This window comes from Trichosporon asahii, assembly GCF_000293215.1.
Source record: "Trichosporon asahii var. asahii CBS 2479 unplaced genomic scaffold scaffold00075, whole genome shotgun sequence".
Taxonomy (NCBI): domain Eukaryota; kingdom Fungi; phylum Basidiomycota; class Tremellomycetes; order Trichosporonales; family Trichosporonaceae; genus Trichosporon; species Trichosporon asahii.
In genome coordinates, this window is record NW_014040850.1 from 2,025,036 (window position 1) to 2,048,742 (window position 23,707).

At 60.2% G+C, this 23,707-nt stretch overlaps 9 protein-coding genes across 9 annotated transcripts; 4 read left to right on the forward strand and 5 right to left on the reverse strand.

Annotated features, from left to right (window-relative positions):
- Positions 1–54: 54 nt before the first annotated feature.
- Positions 55–1,673, reverse strand: A1Q1_06373 (uncharacterized protein; the record flags this gene model as incomplete). Its single annotated transcript, XM_014321487.1, has 2 exons — positions 55–1,149; positions 1,332–1,673. The coding sequence occupies 2 exons, from the start codon at positions 1,671–1,673 to the stop codon at positions 55–57; spliced, it is 1,437 nt and encodes a 478-aa protein (XP_014176962.1).
- Positions 1,674–1,920: 247 nt separating this feature from the next.
- Positions 1,921–4,165, reverse strand: A1Q1_06374 (peptidase; the record flags this gene model as incomplete). Its single annotated transcript, XM_014321488.1, has 2 exons — positions 1,921–3,880; positions 3,948–4,165. The coding sequence occupies 2 exons, from the start codon at positions 4,163–4,165 to the stop codon at positions 1,921–1,923; spliced, it is 2,178 nt and encodes a 725-aa protein (XP_014176963.1).
- Positions 4,166–5,855: 1,690 nt separating this feature from the next.
- A1Q1_06375 (phospho-2-dehydro-3-deoxyheptonate aldolase) lies at positions 5,856–7,874 on the forward strand (the record flags this gene model as incomplete). The annotated part of the gene is made up of 4 exons (XM_014321489.1): positions 5,856–6,351; positions 6,399–6,594; positions 6,660–7,278; positions 7,344–7,874. The coding sequence occupies 4 exons, from the start codon at positions 5,856–5,858 to the stop codon at positions 7,872–7,874; spliced, it is 1,842 nt and encodes a 613-aa protein (XP_014176964.1).
- Positions 7,875–8,088: 214 nt separating this feature from the next.
- A1Q1_06376 (uncharacterized protein) lies at positions 8,089–9,845 on the reverse strand (the record flags this gene model as incomplete). The annotated part of the gene is made up of 5 exons (XM_014321490.1): positions 8,089–8,819; positions 8,902–9,325; positions 9,369–9,608; positions 9,661–9,731; positions 9,779–9,845. 5 exons carry the CDS (start codon positions 9,843–9,845, stop codon positions 8,089–8,091), a joined length of 1,533 nt encoding a protein of 510 aa, XP_014176965.1.
- Positions 9,846–10,251: 406 nt separating this feature from the next.
- A1Q1_06377 (uncharacterized protein) lies at positions 10,252–12,085 on the forward strand (the record flags this gene model as incomplete). The annotated part of the gene is made up of 10 exons (XM_014321491.1): positions 10,252–10,292; positions 10,333–10,347; positions 10,399–10,548; positions 10,590–10,623; positions 10,662–10,724; positions 10,778–10,894; positions 10,937–11,337; positions 11,431–11,524; positions 11,572–11,733; positions 11,792–12,085. 10 exons carry the CDS (start codon positions 10,252–10,254, stop codon positions 12,083–12,085), a joined length of 1,371 nt encoding a protein of 456 aa, XP_014176966.1.
- A 241-nt stretch (positions 12,086–12,326) lies between these two features.
- Positions 12,327–12,885, forward strand: A1Q1_06378 (uncharacterized protein; the record flags this gene model as incomplete). The annotated part of the gene is made up of 2 exons (XM_014321492.1): positions 12,327–12,654; positions 12,692–12,885. The coding sequence occupies 2 exons, from the start codon at positions 12,327–12,329 to the stop codon at positions 12,883–12,885; spliced, it is 522 nt and encodes a 173-aa protein (XP_014176967.1).
- Positions 12,886–12,973: 88 nt separating this feature from the next.
- A1Q1_06379 (cyclin-dependent protein kinase regulator) lies at positions 12,974–14,282 on the reverse strand (the record flags this gene model as incomplete). The annotated part of the gene is made up of 4 exons (XM_014321493.1): positions 12,974–13,145; positions 13,184–13,759; positions 13,808–14,025; positions 14,079–14,282. The coding sequence occupies 4 exons, from the start codon at positions 14,280–14,282 to the stop codon at positions 12,974–12,976; spliced, it is 1,170 nt and encodes a 389-aa protein (XP_014176968.1).
- Positions 14,283–14,640: 358 nt separating this feature from the next.
- A1Q1_06380 (regulation of translational elongation-related protein) lies at positions 14,641–22,407 on the forward strand (the record flags this gene model as incomplete). The annotated part of the gene is made up of 1 exon (XM_014321494.1): positions 14,641–22,407. One exon carries the CDS (start codon positions 14,641–14,643, stop codon positions 22,405–22,407), a length of 7,767 nt encoding a protein of 2,588 aa, XP_014176969.1.
- A 143-nt stretch (positions 22,408–22,550) lies between these two features.
- On the reverse strand, positions 22,551–23,633 carry A1Q1_06381 (uncharacterized protein; the record flags this gene model as incomplete). The annotated part of the gene is made up of 3 exons (XM_014321495.1): positions 22,551–23,146; positions 23,224–23,553; positions 23,606–23,633. 3 exons carry the CDS (start codon positions 23,631–23,633, stop codon positions 22,551–22,553), a joined length of 954 nt encoding a protein of 317 aa, XP_014176970.1.
- Between the last annotated feature and the right edge of the window lie 74 nt (positions 23,634–23,707).

Sequence of the window (23,707 nt, forward strand, 5' to 3'; positions counted from 1 at the left end):
GTACATCTATCTGGTCTTTCACTCGCTTCTCCGTCGGCTCGTCCGTACTTCGACTTAGTATCCCCTCCTAAGCCGCTCAATCTCCTCCCTCTGCTTCGCAATAACCTCCCGATTGGCCCTAATCTCCTCGACGAGAGGGCTAACCGCCGCGCGAATCTCATTCTTGAGTCCTCGGCCCATGCGGAGCATGTCCAGTTGGAGGTTTGCAATCTCGCGCCGCATCTCTTCGAATGCGACGACGCTGATGCCTCCCGAGCCCTCGGGATATCCATTGCTGGAAGAGTCCGTGATGGATACGGGCGACTCGAGCTGTGCGGCCTGCGTCGGGGCGGAGAGGGAGGGATGCGGGGAGTGGCCTGGGGCAGGGTGAGATGTGGGCGTGGCCCAGTCGCCCGAGACGCGGCGCGAGGCCACCGATCCCGCGGGACTCGACGCAATCGACGCCGTCTCCTCGATCACCGCGCCCATGCGCGTCGCCTGCGGGTCGAGAGGCTGGATCCTTACTGTTCCGCCGGTACGGACACTTTGCGGGCTGCTGCGTGTATTCTTCGGCGTCGCTTTCGGCGTGCGTTCCTTAGCCGTTCCGTTCTCACTTCTCAGTCGTTCAATGGCCGGCAGCGCTGGGGCGGACACTAGCCGCCGCTTATCCCCTTTCTCGCCCGACACGGCGCTGTGCGCAATGTCGGACACGCGGCGGTCGGGCCTGTTCGGCGCCGAGGACTCGCCTAAGACGTTTCCACCCCCGATTGTGCTGATACTGGCGCGGGAGCAGGGACGACGCTTGGGCGGCAGGACGTGAATGTTCAGGACGGGGTCGAGAGAGGTCTCGCTCACGTCTCCCTCGGAGGTGACGAGGTACAGCCGGCCCGAGGCGCGGACGGCAACGTTCGAGCCGTCTATCCATGTACTGGAGTCAACGGGTTCGGGAAGGGAGACGGTCGAGACGTCCCCGGTCGAGAGGGTGAGGAAGTGCAGATCCGTGCCGGAACAGATGGCCACGCGGCCGGTTTTGGATGCTGAGATATGCGTTGCGGGGGAGGGAAGGGAGAAGGTCGTGGGAGTGGAGGAGTCGAGGGGGTGGAGAGTGAGTCCTTCGGGAGAGGGGTAGAGCAGACCTGCCTTCGTCAGAGCGAGGAAGGGCAGTGGCTGCTGTTAGTTGAGGCCGAGCTGAAGAACTCACTGTAGGAATGTCGTGCGAGAGATGCAGGCGCTTGCCGCCTTCGTAGGTATACACTTCGTCGCCAGCGAGTACGACAACGTCGCCGCAGCACTCAACGCTCGTCACGTTGTCGGGTGTCTTCTGTCAGCTTCCTCCCCTCTCCTAGACTCACTTCAAGCTCCGTCGTCCTGGTCCACTTGCCCTCCACCCGTTTCCAAATCCCAGTTCCCGCCGTAGACGCAATAACAACACCCTCCCCACACCCGACAGCCTTGACTCTCTCCCTCGAGCTTGTCAGCTTGATCTCGCCGACTCGCCTTCCCTTCGAGTCATATTCCCAGACGACAGGCAGAGAGTCCGCCCACAGGTACGTGTGTCCAGCAGGCGACATGGCTGTCCGCGGTTCAGCACCCTTGGGAAACCGGGTCGGGAACTGGAGCGCCGTCGAGGGTCCCACCCTCGGCAGTGTCGTGAGCGAGAGTGAGGTCGGATGCACTAGCAGTGTCGTGCTCATTGTTGCTGGCGTGTCGGTGATGTCAGACGGAAAAGCGAAATCAGTCGCGCTGAACCGTTGTTTACATCCTAGGGATGTGGACCTCCACCATGCAACGGCTGGTGCGGGACCAAAATGTCCAGGTGCGGAATGGATCTGTAGCTACTCCTCCAAGCTTATGAAGTAGATGTCTATGCATGCGGCGGGCCGCGGCGTCGGCGCGCGCAGTGTCCCTATGGTATTAATACAGAATATGCGGGACAGTGTCCTAGAGTAACAACAGGTGCGAGAGCACGATTAAGATGAATGGGAGGGCGAAGCTGGTCGCGGGCAGAGCTTGTCGCTTGGTGGCGGCATTCTCGACCGTCGCCTGCGAGCTGTCGCCTGGCCAGCCGGGGATGGCCTGATGGTCGTCTGAAGCCGACGCCTTCGGGACTGGGATGCTGACGACGGGAACAGCGGCAGAGGGGTATGCCGACGCATTGCCCAGACCCAGCGCTTGCGGCACACCGAGCGTCGGCACCGGCGTTGAGAAGGCGTAGCTCGGTGTCGGATAGTTAGGGGGTGAGAGAAGGACATGCGGCAGCTTCGTGTTGACCGTCTGTGACGGAGTGGCAGCAGAGATGGGCTGCGTGCCGTTCGCCTTGTCGGTCAGAGGCAGGAAGCCGATCTGCGGCGGCTGTCCGCCATCGACACCATAGCTGAAGACAGTGTACACGTTCTTCAGGAAGGGCGTGCCGAGCTGCCAGTCGAGACCGTCGCCTGTCGCCGGCACTGCGACAGGCCAAGCGAGACACATGCTGCTCTCGGGCACCGCGGCATAGATCCAATCGGACGGCGGAATCTCGACAGAACGGCCATTCTCGCCGAACGAGAAGCCAAGCGTGACTCGCGTATCGCACGGAACGGCCCACTGTCCCGTGCTCACCATGCGCGCGTCTTTAATGCCGCTGAAGAGCTTGGCGACGTCATCCTCGGGTCCGTAGATACCGTTCGTGCCCACATCGAGCAGCGCAATTGGCGGCACACCGAAGTTGGCGTACGTCGAGTTCAGAGCGAAGCCCGTTCCGTTCACGGACACCTCGGACAGCTGCAGCGCCCAATACAGGTATGCCTCCGACTCGAGCTCGGCCGGCGTTTTAGGCAGGCCGCGCTTACCGGGCGTGCCGATCGCACCCATGCCGTTATCTTGTAAGAGGTTCGAGCTGGGAGCACTACTGCTGGACGATGAGGCAGAGGGCGAGGAAGGGGCAGGGGCGCCAGAGCCGGACGCAGAGGCAGGCTCGCCAGCGGCAGCGGGTGTCGCCGACGCAGACATGGCCGAGACATCGATGGTAGTAGCGTTGCTCCTAGAAACGCCATTACTTGCGCGGCCGAAGGGGACGACAGGCCACCACTCGATGTCGTTGACAGTACGGCCCGTCGAGGGGTCATCGGAGACGTACAGCGCCGAGACGCCGCCAAGGGTCAGCGACCCACTCGAAAGGCTGTATCGTGGTGCTGGCTCGGGGTGCAGCGACTTCAGGGCGGTCGCCTGGCTAGCGTTCAACGGCGGAGAGAGGGCGAGGGCGAAGGCGGGGTAGGGAATCGAGGGCGTAGTGATGAGATTCTCAAGCAAGGTTGGCATGTAGGCGGCAGAAGAGGAAGGCACGGCGGCTGCGGGCGCAGAAGAACTTGTCGCAGATGCGGTGCCGCTAGAGTCACTGGACGACTCCTGCCTGCGCTCCATTCCAGAACTGGGTGAGGCCACTGCACTTCCGCTGGCGCCTGACTCAGAGGGCGCAGAGGCTGAACCTGACGGGCTGCTCGCACCCGCTGGCGCTGCGGACGATGTCAATGGGCTACGGTCAGAACTCGGCACGCTGTCCTGCAGGAGCACTCGGCCCAGAGTCGACAGCCGCGGGAAGCCGAGGCCGAGCACTCCCGAGATGTCCTGCTCCGGGAGAGACATATTCGTAGCGGTGATGAGCCCAATGACCTGGTCGTCGACGAGGTGCGCCGCAATCATGACCTGGTCTCGCGCGACAAAACCGCTCGCAAACGACTTGTCGGCGTACTGCGTCCGCCAGTAGGTCGAGTTTCCGTTGACCTCCTTGAAGTCAGAGCTCATCATATCGTAGTACGGATTCTCCTTCGTTGGCGCCGGGCACTCTTTGCCACACTTCGTCGAGGCGATCAGAAGGTCCGCGCTAGCCGTGTCCAACTGCAGTGGGTAGGCCCTTGACGGGCTGCCGATTCCGACAGGGACAACATAGGTACTGCCATTAGCTAACCGGAAGGAAAGAACTAGCTCACCTGTGCACGGCGCCCAGGGCAATAACGGAGCCGTTCAGGCCGCGCTTAACGATCGTTGGGTCGACCTCCCGCTTGTGGAGGGCGAGGTCGACACCGCCAACGCCGATATCAGCGCGGGGAACATTTGCGCGACGAGAGTGTGGCCGGAGAGATTGAGGGTCGCCGAGCTCCGCCGCAACGAGGCCGGCGATGGCCAGAGTGAACAGCGGAACGAGCATTGGTCGAGATGGAGGAGGGGATGCAGAAGGAGGTGGGAGACAAAGAAGTTGTGTGAAAGTCGATCAAGGAGGCGGGGATGAGGGGAGGCGTGCGAGGTGCGTGCGCTGTGCGAGCAACGTTCTCAGAATAGACGTGTTTGTGGTGTGCCTTGTTTTCGCGTGAAGAAAGTTGCTGCTGGAAAGAATAGGTTGAAAGTGATTTTATGAGATCGGACCGGCCGATCGGCGAGGAAGGCGAGTGCGGTGGTGTGTGCAGCTATGTGAGAGTGAAAGAGTGTCAAGAGAGTATAACGGGGCGATGCAGAGTGAGGGATGATGGAGAGTAGATGACTAGTCGCAACGGACGGCGCACAGCTTAGCGTAGCAGCTCGAGCGCGAATTGCCCGCGCCCTGTGCCGCCCCCGTCGCATGCCGCCGTGCCGCCACGACCCGAACTCTCACCCTGCACAGGCACTGCCTGGCACTGCCCGCAGCCAACTCCCACCAAGCATGCATGCTCTTCGACGTCGTCAATCACCTCCGGTCCTTCGCGATTGGCCATGTTGGACTGCTTCAGTGCAACTTCACTTGCCCAGAGTTCCAAGAGTGCATCTTCTGACTTGGGCGCATGTGCGTTAATGAAAACCCAGCTTATCCCGTCGAGTCTCGAACGTCTCGTATCTCCAGATCTTCTTCGACCTACTGCGCCTCAACGGCGACCATACTTCTCGTCTCTCATTCCATCATAGCGACACTCGCAACATGCACTCCTGTCATAGTCATCTAAGTTATCGTCATACTGCCGAGCACAATCCTAACTACCGTGCCGTGCTATCGTACCAGATCTACACATCGTACTGCCTTCAATCATCAGATCGAGGGCGGCTACTTTCTCCCTCCGAGGCCGTTAGAACTCGTCATCATTCGGCGATCCAAACCAGCCAGAGTACACGAGAATGGTGCCGTAGACGAGCACACCACCCGCGATCGACATGTAGCACGCAGCCGGCGTGATCAGTCCCGCGTGCGCGAGGACTACCGGGAGAGCGAAACCGGTGGCCTGTTGTCAGCTTCACATGTTCCAAGAAGTCAGCTGTGCGGTAGAGGCCCTCGGCATCTCTACTCACAACAAGCGCTCCAGTGAGCCAGTGTCCAAAGTCGGTATAGGCCGAGTTGTATTCCGGGGAGAGGTCGTCCGCGTGCGCACACCGTCCGCAAAGCGAGTTGGGCAGCGGCGCGATCACGAAGGTGAGCGCTGGCGGTTAGCTGCGAAGCAAATACTCGAAGCTTCGTACTCACCAACAAGAATGGGGAGCCAGTTGCCCCACAGAGCACACGAGAGGATGACGAGCAGGAAGCCCGCGGCGAGCACGAAGGCGAGGAAGATGACGGCTGGATGCGGTTACACGGGGATAGCAACAACCAGAGAACAGAGTGACGCGAGATCATTGAGATTACACGCGAGCGTAAAGGTAAAGCGTCAGCATTGCGTTCATCGTATGAGTTAGGCGTGAAGATGCCTGCGTCCGATCGCCGTTGTAATTGCTGTTCGACGACACCATGGCTTGGCGGCAAGAGTGCGCACCGGCGCTGGAAACGCAAACGTAGCAAGCACGTCGTTGTCTGGCGATCCCTCGCTGCCTAATCCTTCTTACTCACTCTTCAATCCTGCGGCCATGGTGGGATGGTTGTGATGTTCGCCAAAGGAAGGATGATGAGTCGCCGTCGAGCAACTCACGCTGTGACGTCGACCGACCGAGCTTGGCTAGCGCTGGGTTCCGGCGTGCGCCGTGAGAGGCTAACACTCCACGTGGCTGGGGAGAGACCGAGTGAGGCTGGAAAAGCACGTGACCTAACTGCAAAACTTACCCCACAGCGATTCAGGGAAGTCGGCAATGGCCACGGCCAACCAACGAAACTGCGGGTGACCCCTGCGGGCGGCGTGCGGGCGGCGGCACTGGACGGCCCTACTACCGGCCTGGGTTACGGCGATGGAGCTCAGGCTGGCGCAGCTGGGCAGGCTAACGAGTCAGAAAAGTTGGATTTCGACTCCGCGTGGCTCTCTGCAGCCAGCCAGCGTCAGGTATCCGATCGACTCGTACCGACCAGATTCAACCACCGGGTAACTGAAGTGTTGATTTTCCTTTCTCCCTATTCTGTACCACTAGATCTTCACCATGTCCTCGTCCCGCTACCCCACTACCACGGTGCGTGAGGTGAGTAACATTTCCCGGCTGACTTTTCAAGGACGAAGACGCCCAGTCTGACAACCAGGCCCACGACCTCCTCGACGACCGCCGCGTCAAGGCCATCAGGCCCCTCATCCCGCCCCAGATCCTCACCGAGGAGCTTCCCCTCACCCTCCGCGGCGCCCAGACCGTTCTCGACGGACGTCGCCAGGTCGAGGCAGTCGTCAAGGGCGACGATGACCGTCTCCTCGTTGTTGTCGGGTACGTAACCCACCCCTGCTTTTGTGGCTCAGCTTGCCGCCGAAAGCTTCTCTAGCTGACATCAGACCCTGCTCCGTCCACGACCCCGAGCAGGCGCTCGTCTACGCCCGCCAGCTCGCCGACTACACCGAGAAGGCCAAGGACGACCTCCTCATCGTCATGCGTGTCTACTTCGAGAAGCCCCGCACGACCGTCGGCTGGAAGGGCCTCATCAACGACCCGGACATGAACGGCACCTACCAGATCAACCGCGGTCTCAAGATGGCCCGCAAGCTTCTCCTCGACGTTACCGAGCTCGGCCTCCCGACCGCCGGCGAGTTCCTTGGTGAGTACATGAGACGACCGCTAGGCCGCCGAGCATCTTGTGCCATTGCTATGTGCGCCCGGGTCTCTACCGAGAAGAAGCGTTGGCGCAGATCAGAACGCAAGCAGGGAGGAAGGTTGAGAGGGAAGGCGCATGGAAGGCGCAATAGAAGGCGGGAAGGGCGCCGATCACTGCGCAAGGGCCGACGGCCAGAACAAAGGAAGGCAAAGAAGGCTGACACGATTGCAGATGTCATTTCTCCCCAGTTCCTGGCCGACCTGTCGTCGTGGGGCGCTATCGGCGCGCGCACGACCGAGAGCCAGGTCCACCGTGAGCTCGCTTCTGCTCTCTCGATGAGCGTCGGTTTCAAGAACGGAACTGTGAGTACTCTCTTCCGGAGTTGCCTTCTTCAGCTCTTCATCTGTGGGAGTGAGCTGACCGTCAGGACGGTTCGATCGGCATTGCGATCGACGCGATGGGCGCCGCGGCGGCCTCGCACACCTTCCTCTCGGTCACGAAGCAGGGCCTGACTGCCATCGTCGAGACGGAGGGCAACAACAGCACGCACGTGATCCTGCGCGGCTCGACGAAGGGCCCGAACTACTCGGAGAAGGACGTGCTCGAGGCCGGCGAGAAGCTGAAGAAGGCCGGGCTGAACCCGCGCATCATGGTCGACTGCTCCCACGGCAACTCGAACAAGCAGCACGCGCGCCAGATCGATGTCGGGCGCGACATTGCCGCGCAGCTCGCTGGCGACGGCCCCACCGCCCAGATGATCATGGGCGTCATGATTGAGAGCAACATCAACGAGGGTAACCAGAAGATTCCCCCCGAGGGACCCAAGGCGCTCAAGTACGGCGTCTCTATCACGGACGCGTGCATTAGCCTCGAGCAGACCCTGCCCCTCCTCGATGAGCTCAGGGAGGGCGTCAGGCAGCGCAGGCGCAACGTCGCCGCTAAGCGCACCCCCGTCTAAGCGTTAGTTACGTAGTAGATTTAAAAAAGGCAGCCCCAGCCTGCCACTTCACACCTGGGCTAAACATTGTAGCACCTTCAGCCTAGATGACATGCATTGGATAGGCCCGTATTAACCTCTATGGGCAATTTTGAGCAGAACAGAACACGGACGAAGGAGGTCGTGACAAGTGACAGTACAGTGTGTGATGAGAGTAGTAGTACAACAGGATAGCTTACACCTGGTCTAAAACAAGCCGCTCGTCATCTTCGTCCGAGGCGACCTCCGTTGGAGACGCAGCCTCGTGCTTACCTGAGTCGTCGTCGACTTCGATCGAGTTATCGTCATCGTCGTCGTCGTCGTCCCCATCCTCATCGTCGTCCTCTTCTTCATCCTCATTTTCTTCTTCCTCTTCTTCCTCATCGCTGCCCCCCTCCTCTTCATCAGAGTCATCTTCCTCTTCAGACTCGGTCTCAGAGAAAACCTCGCCCGGGAGGCCGATGAACTCTGCCTGGTCGTCAAAGCCTCCCTCTGCCCCCGCAGTTGCGGTTGGCGGCTCTGGAGCTGAAGCACCCTTGGTCTTCGTTTTCTCAGCACGGAGCACATGGCGGAGACCACACTTGCGGCCGCGAGAGCAAGTTCCCTTTGCGTGCCACTCAGGGCACTCCCAGATGTGCAGCTCGGGGCAGGTTCCGGCAGGTGTGTCACACCAGCCCTCGCGCGCGAAAGCCTCGCACACCGGGGCATCGTCTGCGACACGGACATGAGGGTAGAGGCACTTGTCGCCCTTGTAACAGGAGCTTGTGGCTTGGAAGCGAGAGCAAGAAGGGGTGTTGTGAGCTGAAGGGGTGTGGGACAGAGGACAGTTGTCGCCCAGCTGACAGGTACCTTTGAGGAACTGGTGACAGATCGCCAATCGATCCGGAATGTGCTGGTAAGGGCATGTTAAAGCGCGCTCGCAACGACCTGTAGGTTAAGATGTGTCAGTATGAAGTGTGAGGAAAGCCCCAATACGATGTGGGCTGCTGATGGACGGGGCGAGACGCACCCGTCTTAGTGTAGTAGCGGCATGGCCTTTTGGCCTGCTCGGCCCTCCGCGCGGAGGCCCTGGGATGGTCAGTCACGGCTTGTTGCTCGGGCAAGTTTCCGCACGTTGATCGAGAGATCAGGTTGCCCCTCTTTGTTCTCCGGAAGTTCTCCCCCTGGTACTTGAGGGAATGGCGAGTCGGCGTATTGTTGACGTCCTTCTTGGTGCCCGGGAGTTCTGAAGTGTCAGCAGTTGACAAGCGATGCGGCATACCTCCGATCCTGGTGAGCTTCTTTCCGTCCTGCTCAAACTGGAAGACAACTCCGTCGATGACGACGCGCTTCTGGCCCTCCGAGCCTCCGGGAGATGTATCGGACGACGATTGCAGCACCTGGATGGACGGCGGCACTTTCGGCTGGCGCGGTCTCGGCGGTTGAGCTGCGAGCTTGTCGCTGTACCGTCAGCTCAAATCAGCAAAAGGCACTCACCGTTTCTGCACCGTCATCAGGCTCATGTTTCCTCCACGGCTCGTCTTCTTCACCCAGGCGCTTGAGTCGTGTGACAGCCTCGGAGCAGTTGAGGGCACGGTCGTCGACGCAGAAGTTTGAGAAACTTCGCCTTCCTCCATTTCCGTATCCTCCACCGCAGCCGAGCTCGTACCTGCTGACATCATTGGCGCTGGTGTCGACGACGAGGGCGTTGAAGATCCAGACGCGCGGTTGGCTTGCCTGAAGTCGACAGAGTAGCCCCCTCCTCCTCTCCCCCTGCCGCGAGGCTTACCACGACCACCGCGGTACGAGTAGCCTCCTCGGTAGGGGTGGTAAGACGAAGGATGGCTGCTGCTGGCTCGACTCGAGATAGCCCCTAACGGTCAGTAACATCGAAGATCGGTGCCCACCTGAGAGCTTGGCAATTTCCTGCTGAAGCAGGAGTTTCTGGCGTTCCGTTGCTGTTAAAGGCGGCATGGCAGAAAGGATACTGAAGATGACAATGATGACATCGAGAATGCGATCAAGCAGCCTGATCAGCACCCAGCAAGCACCCTGGGCTGCCCAGAGCGGCTAGAGCCTTCGCCACCAACTGCCCAGAATATCCACGCGTGTTTTGGTAGATTTTATCCAGGGTTTGATTTTGCCACCCAGTGTAATGGTCCCGCAAACGATCGATGGGCGGTGGAGGTTGCCCGGTGGAGGTGGTCCACCGTTGACAACTAGCGCAGCAGGAATGTCGGTTCCCACCTCGACCACCTCGCAATGATCAGCGGTCGATCTGCGCCTTCCTCGCACGCAAAAGCGAGACATTCATGAAGTTTTTCTCCTAATGTCAACTAACTCTGCGTTGAGACGACGGTCCTCGGAAGGACATCTCGCCATGTTCTTCACCGACGACCTTCAAATCGGTAAAAATGGCTCGTAAGTTCGGAAAGCCGTATCGTTGCTGACGGATTCGCAGACTGGGGATAGTCTGGTGAGTTGACTGTGTGCCTTCCCTCACATTACCTGACGCATCCCTCACCAGGCTCATGGCCACCCTTGGCCCCAAGAACAAGCGCATTACCCGCAAAGCCATCACTAACCTCGAAATCCCTCACACGTGCGAGCTCATCGGTCAACCTGCCGAGCCTATGGCCCTGCGTTTGAGCGGTCATCTTCTGGTCGGGGTCACCAGGTAGATATAACCTTTGTTAATGACTTGCTGACCTCAAATAGAGCATACAACCAAAGTTACGAGATCTTCTACCATGTACGCCTAGTACCAGCCTCCGAATTGCTTACCCGCAGGACGTTCAAAACTTTGATCTCGCTCTTCGTCGTTCCGTCACCATCGGTCTAGGAGCGGACTCTGTCTCGAAAACTAAGGGCTCTGGTGCCCTTGATCTGCCAAATGGTGGCCGCAGCAGGTGGGTCTTCGTGCGGTCCCGCTAGCTTACTGCAGGTACGACCATATCACCTTCACCGAAGCCGATGAGCTCTTCGACTTCAACTTTGCAGGGGGTCTGGAGTTTGGTGCCATCGTGAGCTCACATTATCCTTGGAGCAACACTGACATCTCTCAGGATTGGAACAGACCCATCAACGAGCAACGCAAACGCCGCGGGACGTCAAAGCTTTCCTCCTTGCAGCAGACGCAGTCATCTCACTCGGTCTCTCATCAAGGCGGAGACTTCATCGGCTATGGCTCGGACGATGATGAAGAGGCATCCCAAGATGGGAGCAATGTCGGTCGAGGACGGAAGCGCAACTCTTCTGTGGCAACAATGGACACGATCAACAAGCGCCCTCGTCTTCCGACCCGAGAGCCGGAGATCATGGACTTTGCTCCAATCGAGCTCGACATCCTCGGCGACCTTGGTGACCCACTGCTTGATGACATTACCCATGACCCACTGCAGCAAACAACCGACATTCTTGACGTTGATCTGCCTCTTCCAGCTGAGGGCAACCCGAGCTCCTATGAGTGAGCTCCGCTTCAAGGACTGCCAGCTGACATCAGTGAAGTCGATCACTCACTGGGAGGAGGTGCTGATGCGGACGCAAACAAGCGCCGCAGTAACTCTCCTACAGAGAGTGAACACTCCGACGGACACGAAGCGACCAGGAAGACGAGGAGGAAGAAGCCTGCAAAGCGCTTGCGCTTAGACAAGGTGGGTCGTGAATAACTGGTGCATGCGCTGACTATCAGGACGTGGAGGCTGTCGATGACAACCTCTCCTACGAGGACATGATCGCGGAGCAGAGGGAAGACCGCCGTTCGAAGGTAACCGAAAACACCAACCGCGTTCAGGCCGCATCACTCGTCGATCGCGCAGGGTTGTTTGTTCAATGTGAGTTATATCGACATCCAAAGCTGACTGTCAGTTATGGACACTGGGATGCAGGAATTTTATGGGCACGCCATCGGGCCTCCCCAGTTCCAGTGGCAGACGGCGCCACCGCAGATCGCCAAGGCTGGCACTGTCCCTCCTGCCGCTGTCCCCGACACTCAAATTGACGCACAGCAAGAGGACTTCTTCCCCACAGACTATGGCGACTACGTTCCGGATCTACCCCTCCCTGATCCTGAGAGTGGTCCAACCCGCTCCGCTAACACAGGGTTTGGAGGTCCTGCACCGACGCCACCTTCTTATTCGAACGATGCGCGCCGCAACCTGACCGCGACACCGGAGCAGCCCCGCCGTCTGTCCCAGAGGCTTCCCGTAAGATAGCAGGCGAACATCATCTGACGTACAGTGGGAGGATGCCCTTGACCTCGATCTTGACAGTCTTCCCAACCTGCAGGATGAATCACCTTCCAAGCGCCGGTTCAGCATTGTCACGCCCCTCGAGCAGCGGTAGGCATCCCACAACCCCACCGCTGACAACAGTATCCGCTCGAATGTATCGACTCCGGATCGAACACTCGAGCGAGGACGCCGCTCACGCTCCCGTTCGGGCTCGGTCCTGAGCATGATGCAAGCGGACGAGTCCATGCTTGATTTGAACGAAGACGAGCGTGAGATTGTTGTTGATTGCGGTTTGCTAATTGCGCCCAGTGCCTCTGGACGAGCCATCGAAAGCCCTCAGCGGTCCGTTCGCCCCCGCCTTGCTAGCGACTCTGGAGCAGCAATGCCGCTCATTCTTCAGGTACCTGCAGTCTGGCGTGCAACCTTGCTGACACCCAGCTACGTCGAGCAGCGCATGCTGCAGCATAAGACGATGGAGATCGAACTCGACGAGATTGTTGATGTCGGCTCCGACAAGCGCGTGGCAGCGGCGGCCTTCTACAATTGCCTGAGTAAGCTGAGGGGTCGTGACGTGAGCTGACCAGCCAGTGCTGGCTACCAAGGGTATCCTCAAAGTCCAACAGGATACACACTTCGGCCCCATCTCGGTCCGGATCAATGCCGAGGGCGACGACGAAGAAGATGCGGAGGACATCGCCATCGAGGGCGGAGAGGATGATCGCGATAGCCAAGCTGGATCGGTGATCCAGGAAGAGGAGGAATACGACGACGAACCAGCGTAGCCTATTTGTGCCTATCGTGAGCTGTTTATATCGCAGAATGATACTGTGGACGGAATATGCATGCAAGTGTGAGTATGTGTGTGTTTGTCTATGCGGATTCTTTCTTCGGCAGCGGCGGTCCAAAGGGGTCGTCGTCTGCTGGCTTCACCGGTCCACCAAAGACGAGCTCATCCTTCTCCATCGCCTCCTTCGCCTTCGCAGTCTTGATCGCCTTGGCCTCGGCGGCCTTAGCCTCAAGCTCAGCTTTCCGCTTGATGTACCTGGACGTCAGCTGAAGGCGCGTTAAGGTCCAACTCACAATGCTGTACCCGGGACGCGCTCGGGGTTGATGCAATTCTTTAGCCGCTTGTCGATTTCCTTGATCTGCTTCTGCTCCAGCGGCGGCGTAGATCGGATGAGGTCCTGAATGTCGCGGATGATGGCGCGTAGCCGGGGCAGAGGGATACCGTACGGGTACGCCATCGGTCCGTCCTCGTCGTCATATCCGTCGGGCGGTGTCCAGTTCGCGTACTTCTCATCCAGGAACTCGTCCACGACACTCTCAGCCGTGAGTCGCCAGCACGCGAGGCCGATCTGGCTCGGGCTCCAGATGAACTCAGCGTCGGTCAGGCGCGAGCGGGACAACCAGTCCAGGGCGGAGGGGAGATTGCGCTGCAGAATGTCAATGTTAGCGGGCTTGTTCTGGAACTCGAGGAACCAGCCGCGCAGCGAGCGCTCGGCGCCGTGCGTCCAGAACTCGAACGCGAGCGACTGCGCGATCACGAACTCGATCTCGAGAATGTCGGTTGACTTGAAGTTCTTGAACTTCGGCACGAAGACCTCAATCGGGATCGGGTGATTTGTCGTCTTCGCTGCGAGGAAGAGACAGGTGGGCCTGGACGTCAGCTCTGGTAGGGACTTTGGCAAGCTGCGATCAGCTCACATTATGTTCTTCGGGTGCCACTCCATGACCGAGTTCTTCAGGTAGAAGCGCTTGATATAGCTGATCGTTGTCGATTCAACGTACTCCGGCACGCCGAAACCTTGTCGACAGATCTTGGACGCCTGGTCACAGTAGAAGTTGACTAGCTTCAACTCCTCCTCTACACTTGGGTACGTCGTTGGCGGCGGCGGGGAAGGCCCGTCGGCACCTAAAGACTCCTGCGCTTCCTGAGCGTTAGCTGGATTCAACAACCTCCGAGATAGCGACTCACTCGCTCAGCCTTCATGTTTCGCTCTGTCACCTCTCGACTCTTCTCGTTCAACTCGTGACGCAGATTGTAGAGCTGATCTTTAGAATATCGCCAATGCCGGAACTGGGAGCTCTCGTGGAAGGCGCTGGGACCGGGGATCAGAGCCGGCATCTCGGTCGGCGTTGGCGTTTCCGCGTTCGAGGTGGGATCAGGAGTGACTGTCATGGCGTCGAGCTGTTATTGTAATGTCGGGGCTTGTAGAGCTTGGTCGATACCGCCTGAGCTCGACGGTAGTCCTCCTGCGACCCAGGAACGTCATATTATTGTGCTCTACGGTGGAGTGGCCACCACGTGGGGTATGACGTGTAGGGCAATGGCTGATAAGCCTCCACCTCAGACATCTCGTCCGGAACAGCTACTGAAATCTATGTCGAGCGATCCGGAACCGAGACTCTGACATACAAAACGACGCGCACAGCAGCTTCAGCAAGCGCGTACGGCCTTTCGAACTCACCCCAGAGGCCCGATATACCCGCCAAAAATTCCGCCCCGCGCATTCAAAAAACTACACGCCGAGCAGGACATGCCGGCCGCCGACAAGGTCGGATCCTGGCTCGGCCAGAAGGGAGCCAAGAAGGGAAAGGAGGCGTACGAGAGCGACTCGGAGGCCTCCGATATCACCGAGCCGGAACAGAATGCTCATACCCCGGACAACGATGAGGTGGTCGACGACGACGAGATCGTGGAGGAGGACAAGGACAGCCGGGAAGCGAACATCGATTGGGCCGACGTACTGCCCAAGATTCGGCCGGCACTCCTGGACCCCAGCAAGAAGCGGAGAGAACAGTTCGCCTCGCGCTACCTTTACGTGACGCCTGAGTCGCCGGCTCCGGAGTCAACAGGACAGCTCCTGCAGCAGCTCCTCATGACCCTTACCGCCTCGACGGAGTGGAAGGCTGTCGACCTCATCGTTCAGGTTCTCATGGACCTTGTCAGGCGCGATGAGGAGCAGCAGGCCCCGATGAAGCTCGGAGACAAGCTCGTCAAGTGGGTTTGTGCCGAGACGGCCAAGGCCGTTGACGCCGCCAAGTCAGCCCCACCCCAGGTCCTCCTTCCCCAGCTCAACCTCATCCTCGCCCTCATCACCACCCTCCTCGGCTCTCGCTCCGATGCCTTCGTTCAATCGGCCCAGCTGAAGGACTTGCTCCTCTCCCTGGCCGCTGTCACTGACGGTATTGAGGCCCGCCAGTCGCCCAACCCCCGCAAGGCATGGCGCGTTCGCCACAAGGTCAACATCCGTGTCTGGCGTGTGCTGCGCCTGCTCCGCGAGAACCTGCAGCTCGTCGCACAGACTCTGCTCAAGGCACCGCAGCCGCTGCGGTCCGCCGTGCTGCTTGGAAATGTCGTTGGTGTCGCGCTCCGTGTCAAGATGCCCAAGGGCAAGGCGCCGGCGCGTGAGGCGATCGAGGCCGAGAAGCCCGCGATCATCGACTACTACTCCACCAACATCCTCGGCTCCAAGGTCGCCCTCCAGCCGTACCTGTTCTCGTCGTTGAGCGAGTTCCTCTCCACCTTTGTCACCGACGCCGACCTCACCGGCAAGCTCATCCCCGCGACAGAGCGTATGATGCTCCGCTCGCCCGAGATCGCCCTCCCCGTTACCGCTGCGCTGCTCGATGAGTGCAAGAAGGACATCAGCGCTATCGTGCCCGGCAAGCTGGTTGCGGGCGTTATCTCGTCGTCCAAGTCGTCTAACGCGGAGACCCGCGCCAAGTCGGTCAACCTTTTCCAGGCCATCGTCCGCAACACTGCCTCTGACGAGGCTCAGCTCAAGATTGCCAACGAGGTCCTCTCCCTCCCCAAGACCGGCAAGACGGCCAACGCCGACCAGCGTGTCGCCCTCTACAACATGGTTTCGTCTATTCCGACGAGCGCCGCCTCTGTTGTGGTGGACACCCTGCCGCCACTTATCGCCAAGGAGTCGAACGAGGCCGCCCTTAACGCTCTGGGAGCTGCTCTCGGTCCCCACCTTGCCGCTGTTCTCGTCTCTGACAAGCCGGTGGCCGCCGCTTCCGCTTCCGCTCTCACGAAGGAGCTGGCTTCGTCCAAGCTCTCCGTGCGCCGCGCCGTGTCCACTGCCGTCGGAGAGGCTGCTTGGACCACCAAGGAACCGTCGGCCGAGGGCCAGAAGCTCCTTGACTCGTTTGCCGCTCCCCTTGAGTCCAACCTCAAGACTGCTTCTGCCAACGTGCCCTCGAACCCGACCGGTTTCCTTGAGGGCTACGTTGCCGTCGCCCTTGCTCTTGGCCCGCTGAAGGACTCGAAGCTCGCTACTTCTGCTCCCATGAAGGAGGTGCTCACCGTCTCGCCCAAGCCCTCGTTTGTTCTGAACGACAAGGCATGGATTAAGCTCCCCACCGAGACCGATGAGCTCTGGCTTCTCCGTGCAGTTGCTGCTCTCATCGCGAACAATAACATCGAGGACAAGGCCGTTAGGGTCGCCCTTGGCCTCGCGCTGATCCACCTGGCATTCGAGTCTAAGCACCCCAACGTTCGCCGCGAAGTGTACTCCACTGTCTCGGACCTGGCTGCCCAGCACCCTCGCAACACTGCTCAGATCGTTCGCGAGGCTCTCATCTCTTGGCTCCGCACCAATGAGCAGCGCCGTGCTGCTGCCCGCGCCAAGGGTCCGACTGCTGAGGAGGAGGAGAATATCGTCTCCAAGTCCCGTGAAATCGGCCGTCTCCTGTCTGCAGCTGTTTCTCGCGGATCGGCCGACCAGGAGACGCTCGAGGATATCGCCGCCGACCTTATCGTCATCGCCCACCACCCCGAGATTGGTGAAGAGTCGCAGGTGTCCTGGATTACCATTGTTCAGTCCCTTGGTCTCGACCCTGCCAACCTCGTCAGCGTCAAGCGCGAGCGCATCCTCGACCTGCTTTGGGAGGTTGCCTCTGCTCCGCCCAAGGACGCCCGTTTCGCTGAGGCCGCCTACCGCGCCATCGCTACCCTCGCCTTTGTCGACCCCGTGGAGTTCGTCGGAGACATTCTTGCTAAGATCAAGTCTGACCTCGACCCTGCTGCACTGGACTTCATCGGCATTGAGGAGCGTGGTATCTGGCAGACGCCGTCTGATCAGATGTTCACCGATGTCCTGTCGAAGAAGAGCGATCAGGTCGAGAACAAAAACAGGAAGGATTACGCTGTCGAGAAGTGGGAGCAGGAGGTGCGCGAGCAGCTCGCCAAGAAGAAGGCGACGACACCCGGTGCCAACCTCTCGAAGCAGGACAAGGCTCTTGTCGCCGCCCAGCTCAGGAAGGAGGCTGGTGTCCGTGAGGAGATCGCTCTGGAGCAGGCCCGGCTCAAGCGCGGCCTCGAACTAGTCTCGAGCCTCGCTGCTTCTGGCGTTTCCGCTGTCGAGAGCCAGCTTGGCACTCTTGCTCACCTTCTGCTGAGCAGCGTCTTCGGCGCGGGCGCTTTCCTTGTCGATGACCGTGCCTTCGAGGTCTTTATCCAGATCAGTGGTCTCGCTTCTGACCGTCTGGATGAGTACCGCCGCCTGACCGCCGCCGCTATTCTGCGCGGCTACGAGGCTCCGTTCGTCCCCGAGGACTACCTTCAGGAAGGAGCTTGCGAGCTCGTTACTCGCATTCTCCACCAGATTCTCTTCCTGGTTAACAAGGCGCCCCTGGACCCGACTACCTACGCCCTGGTTAGCATGCTTTTGCACCGCGTCGTTGCCGTTGGCGGTATCGGATGCCAGTCGGCGCAGAGCGATGAGGCTCAGGAGCAACTCACCCTCGTTGTTGGCATCATCGGCGCTTGCGTCGGCGAGTTCCAGGATGACGCCTACCCTCGCCTGGAGACCATTGAGGACCTGCTCAAAATCATCAGCACCCAGCCTCGTCTCGCCAAGGACGCTTCGTCAGCTCTTGCCGACCTCGGTACCGCAATTCGCGACGTTGCCACCCCCGAAGAGATCGCCGCCATCATCAAGGGCACTCTCTCTGGCGAGTCCAACGTTCGCAACTCGGCTCTCCAGGCCCTCCAGCCCATCGACCTTACGGAGCTCAACTACTCCGAGGAGCTCTTCATCGCCACGCACGACCCAGATGCAGCCAATGCTGCGCTTGCTGAGCACCTGTGGGAGGACAACGGCCTGGATATTCCGGAGACGTACCTCGACTCCCTTGTTCCGTACCTCTGCAACAAGTCCGGTGCCGTACGAAAGGGTACCGCCGAGGGTCTCACCGACGCCGCGGAGCAGCACCCGTCGCAGATTGAGCCGACCATCAAGGCGCTCGAAGACCTCTACGTCGCCGAGCTCAAGGCGCTTGAGCCTGAGATCGACCGCTTCGGTATGGTCATTCCGGAGACGGTCAACAAGCCCGACCCCTACCAGTCGCGCGTCGCCATCGCGGAGGCCCTCGAGAAGTTTGCTCCCCTTATCCCCGACGGACAGGTCGAGCCGACTCTCAAGTTCCTCATCGAGCGCGAGCCTCTCGGTGACCGCCACGAAGAGGTTCGCCGTGCCATGCTGAACGCTGCCACCACCATTGTCGACATCCACGGTGGCAAGGACATTTCTGGTCTCATGAGCATCTTCGAGACCAACCTTGCCACTCCTTCCACCTCTCAGACCACTGATTACGTCAAGGAGAGCGTGGTTGTTCTCTTCGGTCGTCTTGCGTCCCACCTCGAGTCCTCCGACAAGCGTATCCCGAATGTTGTCGACCGTCTCGTCGAGGCGCTCAACACCCCCTCCGAGCTTGTGCAGTCGGCTGTTGCTGACTGTCTCCCTGCGCTCGTGCAGGACATGGGTGAGGAGGCCGAGTACCTTGTTGATCGCCTGTTCTCCACCCTCACCACCGGAAAGTCCTACGCCGCCCGTCGAGGTGCCGCCTACGGTCTTGCTGGTGTGGTCAAGGGCCGCGGTCTCCGCGCTCTCAAGGACTACGACCTCATGGACAAGTTTACTGAGGCTGCCGAGGACAAGTCGAGCTACGAGGCTCGTGAGGGTGCCGTCTTCGCTTTCGAGACCCTCACTGCCACTCTCGGCCGTGTCTTCGAGCCTTACATTGTTGAGATCATCCCGCTCATGCTTAAGCTGTTCGGCGACTCGAACACCTATGTCCGTGAGGCTACGCAGTACGCTGCCAAGATCATCATGTCCAAGATCTCCGGCCACTGTGTCAAGATCATTCTCCCCACTCTTCTTGACGCTCTTGAGGAGAAGCAGTGGCGTACCAAGAAGGGCTCGATCGAGCTCCTCGGATCCATGGCGTTCTGTGCTCCTCGTCAGCTCTCGCTCTCGCTCCCAACCATCATTCCCCACCTCACTGGTGTCATCAACGACTCGCACGCGCAGGTCAAGTCGGCGGCCAACGCTTCGCTCAAGCGCTTCGGTGAGGTCCTCAACAACCCCGAGGTCAAGTCGATCCAGAGCACGCTCATGAAGGCGCTCGCCGACCCCTCGGCGAACATCACCAAGGCTCTCTCGTCGCTCCTCAAGACTACCTTCGAGCACTACCTCGACGCTCCGTCGCTTGCGCTTGTCATGCCCATCATTGACCGTGGTCTTCGCCAGCGATCGTCCGAGATCAAGCGCAAGTCGGTACAGATCGTTGGTAACATGGCTTCGCTCACTGACTCGCGTGACCTTGTGCCCTACCTCCACGAGCTCATGCCTCTCATCCACGAGGTTCTGGTAGATCCCGTTCCCGAGGCTCGTGCCACTGCCGCCAAGTCGCTGGGTACTCTCGTCGAGCGTCTCGGAGAGACCAACTTCCCCGACCTCGTCGACAAGCTCCTCCAGACCCTGCGTTCAGACACCTCCGGTGTCGACCGTCAGGGTGCTGCCCAGGGTCTTTCCGAGGTTCTCGCTGGACTCGGTATCGAGCGCCTCGAGGCTCTTCTCCCCGACGTCATTACCAGCACGGCTTCGCCCCGCGCTTACGTCCGTGAGGGTTTCATCTCGCTCCTCATCTACCTTCCGGCCACCTTTGGTCACCGCTTCTCGCCTCATCTCGCCCGTATTATCCCGCCTATCCTCAACGGTCTCGCCGACGAGTCCGAGTACGTGCGCGATGCCTCCATGCGTGCTGGTAAGATGATCATCGCGAACTACTCGAACAAGGCTATCGAGCTTCTGCTTCCCGAGCTCGAGAAGGGCATGCTCGACAGCTCGTGGCGTATCCGCCAGTCCTCCATCTCGCTTACCGGCGAGCTGCTCTACCGTGTCACCGGCATCAGTGGCAAGGTCGAGTTGGAGGAGGATGAGACCGCTGGCCGTGGTGCCGACCAGGCGCGCAAGGCGCTTCTCGAGGCTCTTGGCCAGGAGCGCCGCGACCGTGTCCTCGCTACACTCTACATCGTTCGCCAGGACACCGTCTCGACCGTCCGCCAGGCGTCCATCCACATCTGGAAGGCGCTCGTCCACAACACTCCCCGTACCACCCGCGAGATCCTGCCGATGCTCATGCAGCTCCTCGTCTCGCTGCTTGGCTCGCCCCACATGGACCAGCAGGAGACTGCTTCGCGTACCATCGGCGAGCTCTGCCGCAAGAACGGCGAGCGCATTGTCGGCGAGATTGTGCCTATTCTCAGGAAGGCTATCTCGTCTACCGACTCCCGCACGAAGGAGGGAGCGTGTCTCGCCTTCAGCGATGTCATGCAGTCCGCTTCCAAGGACGCCATCGAGAACCACGAGGACGTCATCATCTCGTGTGTCCGTGGCGCTCTTGTGGACCCCAACCCCGATGTCCGCACCGCGGCCGCTCAGACCTTCGACACCATGCAGCAGTACATGGGAGCCAAGGCCATCGACCAGACCATCCCGACGCTCCTCGAGGCCATGCGTGGCGAGGGCGAGGCCTCAGAGACCGCTCTCCAGGCACTCAAGGAGGTTATGAACGTCCGTGCCAACAGCGTCTTCCCCGTTCTCATCCCCACCCTCACCGCTCAGCCCATCAGCGCCTTCAACGCCCGTGCCATCAGCGCACTCGTTCGCGTTGCCGGCAGCGCCCTCAACCGCCGCATCGACACCCTGCTTAGCGCGCTGGTCAAGTCGCTCGAGGCGAACCCCTCCGAGGACGTCAAGCCTGACCTCGAGGAGGCCATCGAGGCGCTCTGTGCTTCCGTTGAGGATTCGGACGGCATCCACCTCCTCATGATGCTCCTCTTCGGCTGGGCCAAGGACGTCAACCCTACCCGCCGCGCCACTGCGTGCAACATCTTCGGTACCCTCTGCCAGGTCAACGAGGAGGACATGGACGACTACCGCGTCGACTGGATCCGCATCCTTGTGGGCCTCATGGACGACTCAGACGAGGGCGTCGTCACTGCTGCCTGGGAGGCGCTCGACCACTTCGTTAAGACGATCCACAAGGACGAGCTGCAGACGCTCGTCGTGCCGCTCCGCCGCACGATCGAGTCGACCGGCGCCCCCGGCCGCACCGTTCCTGGATTCTCGCGCCCGAAGGGTGTCCAGTCGCTTGTCCCCATCCTGCTCGCCGGTGTTCTCAGCGGTACCCAGGAGCAGCGAGAGCAGGCCGCATTTGGTATCGGAGATCTCGTCCAGCGCACTTCCGAGGCTGCCATCAAGCCGTATATCATCCAGCTAACTGGTCCTCTCATTCGTGTCATCTCCGGCCAGTCCATCGCGCCCCAGATCAAGGGTGCCATCCTGCAGACTCTCACTGTGCTCCTGGAGCAGGTGCCGCAGCTTGTGCGCCCCTTCCACCCGCAGCTCACGCGTACCTTCGTCAAGAGCGCGTCAGACCCCGCCGCGCTTTCCATCCGTGTCAGGGCCGCGACTGGTCTCGGCGAGCTCATGAAGCACCAGCCGCGTGTCGACCCGCTGATCACGGAGCTGATTGGTGCGGTCCAGACCGGCGAGCGCGAGGTTGCGCCGTCGGTTGTTTCGGCTCTTGCCGCCGTGTGCAACAGCGCGGGCCAGAACATCGGCGCCGCGGCCAAGACATCGATCGTCGAGCTCATCGAGGAGGCGTTCATGGGCGGCCACGGCGACAGCTACAACAACGCCATCGCGTCCGTCGCGGCCGGACTCGCCAAGGCGGACGCCGAGGCCCTGCGCCCGATAGTCGACACGTTCCTTGCGCCGGCGACGCCGCCAGCGTCCCTCGTCAGCATCTGTATCCGCACGATGCTCGAGGACTCGCCGGATGCGTTCTACGAGCTCGAGTGCACCGAGGACGTCGCGAAGAAGATCATGGCCAGCCTCGGCTCGGACGCGGCCAACATTGCCCGTCCGTCGCGCGAGGCCCGCGAGCTCTTCCGCTCCCAGCCGAGGTATAAGGACGACGCGGCCGTGCAGGCTATCGTCAAGTAAGGGTTGAGGCGTTGTAGGCATAGATGCAGCGTAGGCTAGAGTAGATATCAGATACAGTTTTATTTTTCATCATGCATCGTAGCATTGTGCAGGGATCATTACAACAGGGTACATTGGCGGCTACGGAGCGTCTATGGGCGAGGTCAGAGGGGGCGTATCCGGACGAGAACGTCGGCGACGAGTCCAGCCGGATCGTTCGCCGAGATGGCGGCGTTGATCGCCTCGGTCATGTCCGCGTTCGTCCCTGTAACATCGGCAGCAACGAGCTTCGGCGCAAAGTCCATCGTGAGTGTGACGCCTTCTTCGTACTCGACCGTTGTGCGTCCATTCTCAACACTCATGTCCCGGATACCGAGGAGGGCGCGGTACTGCGTGTTCATGCGTCCGAACCAGTCCGCGAGCTGCAGAGCGTGGTTGTCGCCCATAGAGCGGAGCTTCGTGACCTCGGCCGCGCGCGCTTCCTCCCTCTGCCTGTCCTTGCTGAGCTGAGCGACGCGCGCCCGCCGAGCGATGAGCGCCTCGGACAGCTCCGCGATCCGCCCGTCTGCGGTGCCGAGCGCGGATGTCAGCTCTTCGAGCCGCTCAGTCTGCTTATCCAGCGTCTCGCTCGCCTCTGCCATGGTCATGCGCGAGTCGGGCGGGTGCGCGGCGTTTAACCGCGCGAGCTCCAGCTCCATACTGTCAATCTCCTTCTGGAGCTTCGACACCTGCGCGACCTTTTCGGACAGCTCGGCGTGTTCTGTTTGTCAGCTAAGGACCCGGTATGCCAGGTGGAGGTCCCTCGGTTGCCCTCCTCACCCCCAGAAAGCCACTCACTCTGCTCGTTGTCCTTGGCCATCTCGCCAATCTCGACCCTCAGGCGCTCAACCTCGGCCTTTTTCTCCTTCAGCACAGCCTTCTTCTCCTTGTTCTCGCGCTCGAGGCGTTCATTCTCCCCAGGCGCCAGAGATGGCGACTCCCCTGTGATCGCGAAAAGGAATTGGCGCTTGGCCTCGGAATCGAGAAAGCGCTGCTTCAGGAGGCGGAATCCGCCCTTCTGCTGCTCCTTGCGGGCCAGAACGGAGCCAGGGCGCGCATCTCGGTTCTCTAAAAGGGAGGAAGAGCGGAACCAGTCGCGCTCCTTCTCGAGAGCTGTAGGCTCGGAAGCTGCGGAGACGAAGCTGGAGGTCAGTAACAGGTAGAGGGCGAGGATACTCACGCTTCGGCGTTCGCGTAGAGCTCTGCATGGCCCGCGCTTGCGGATGCTGTTATGGTCATGGTTGTTGTGATGGTTGAGAAAGTGGAGGTTGACGGAACTCGA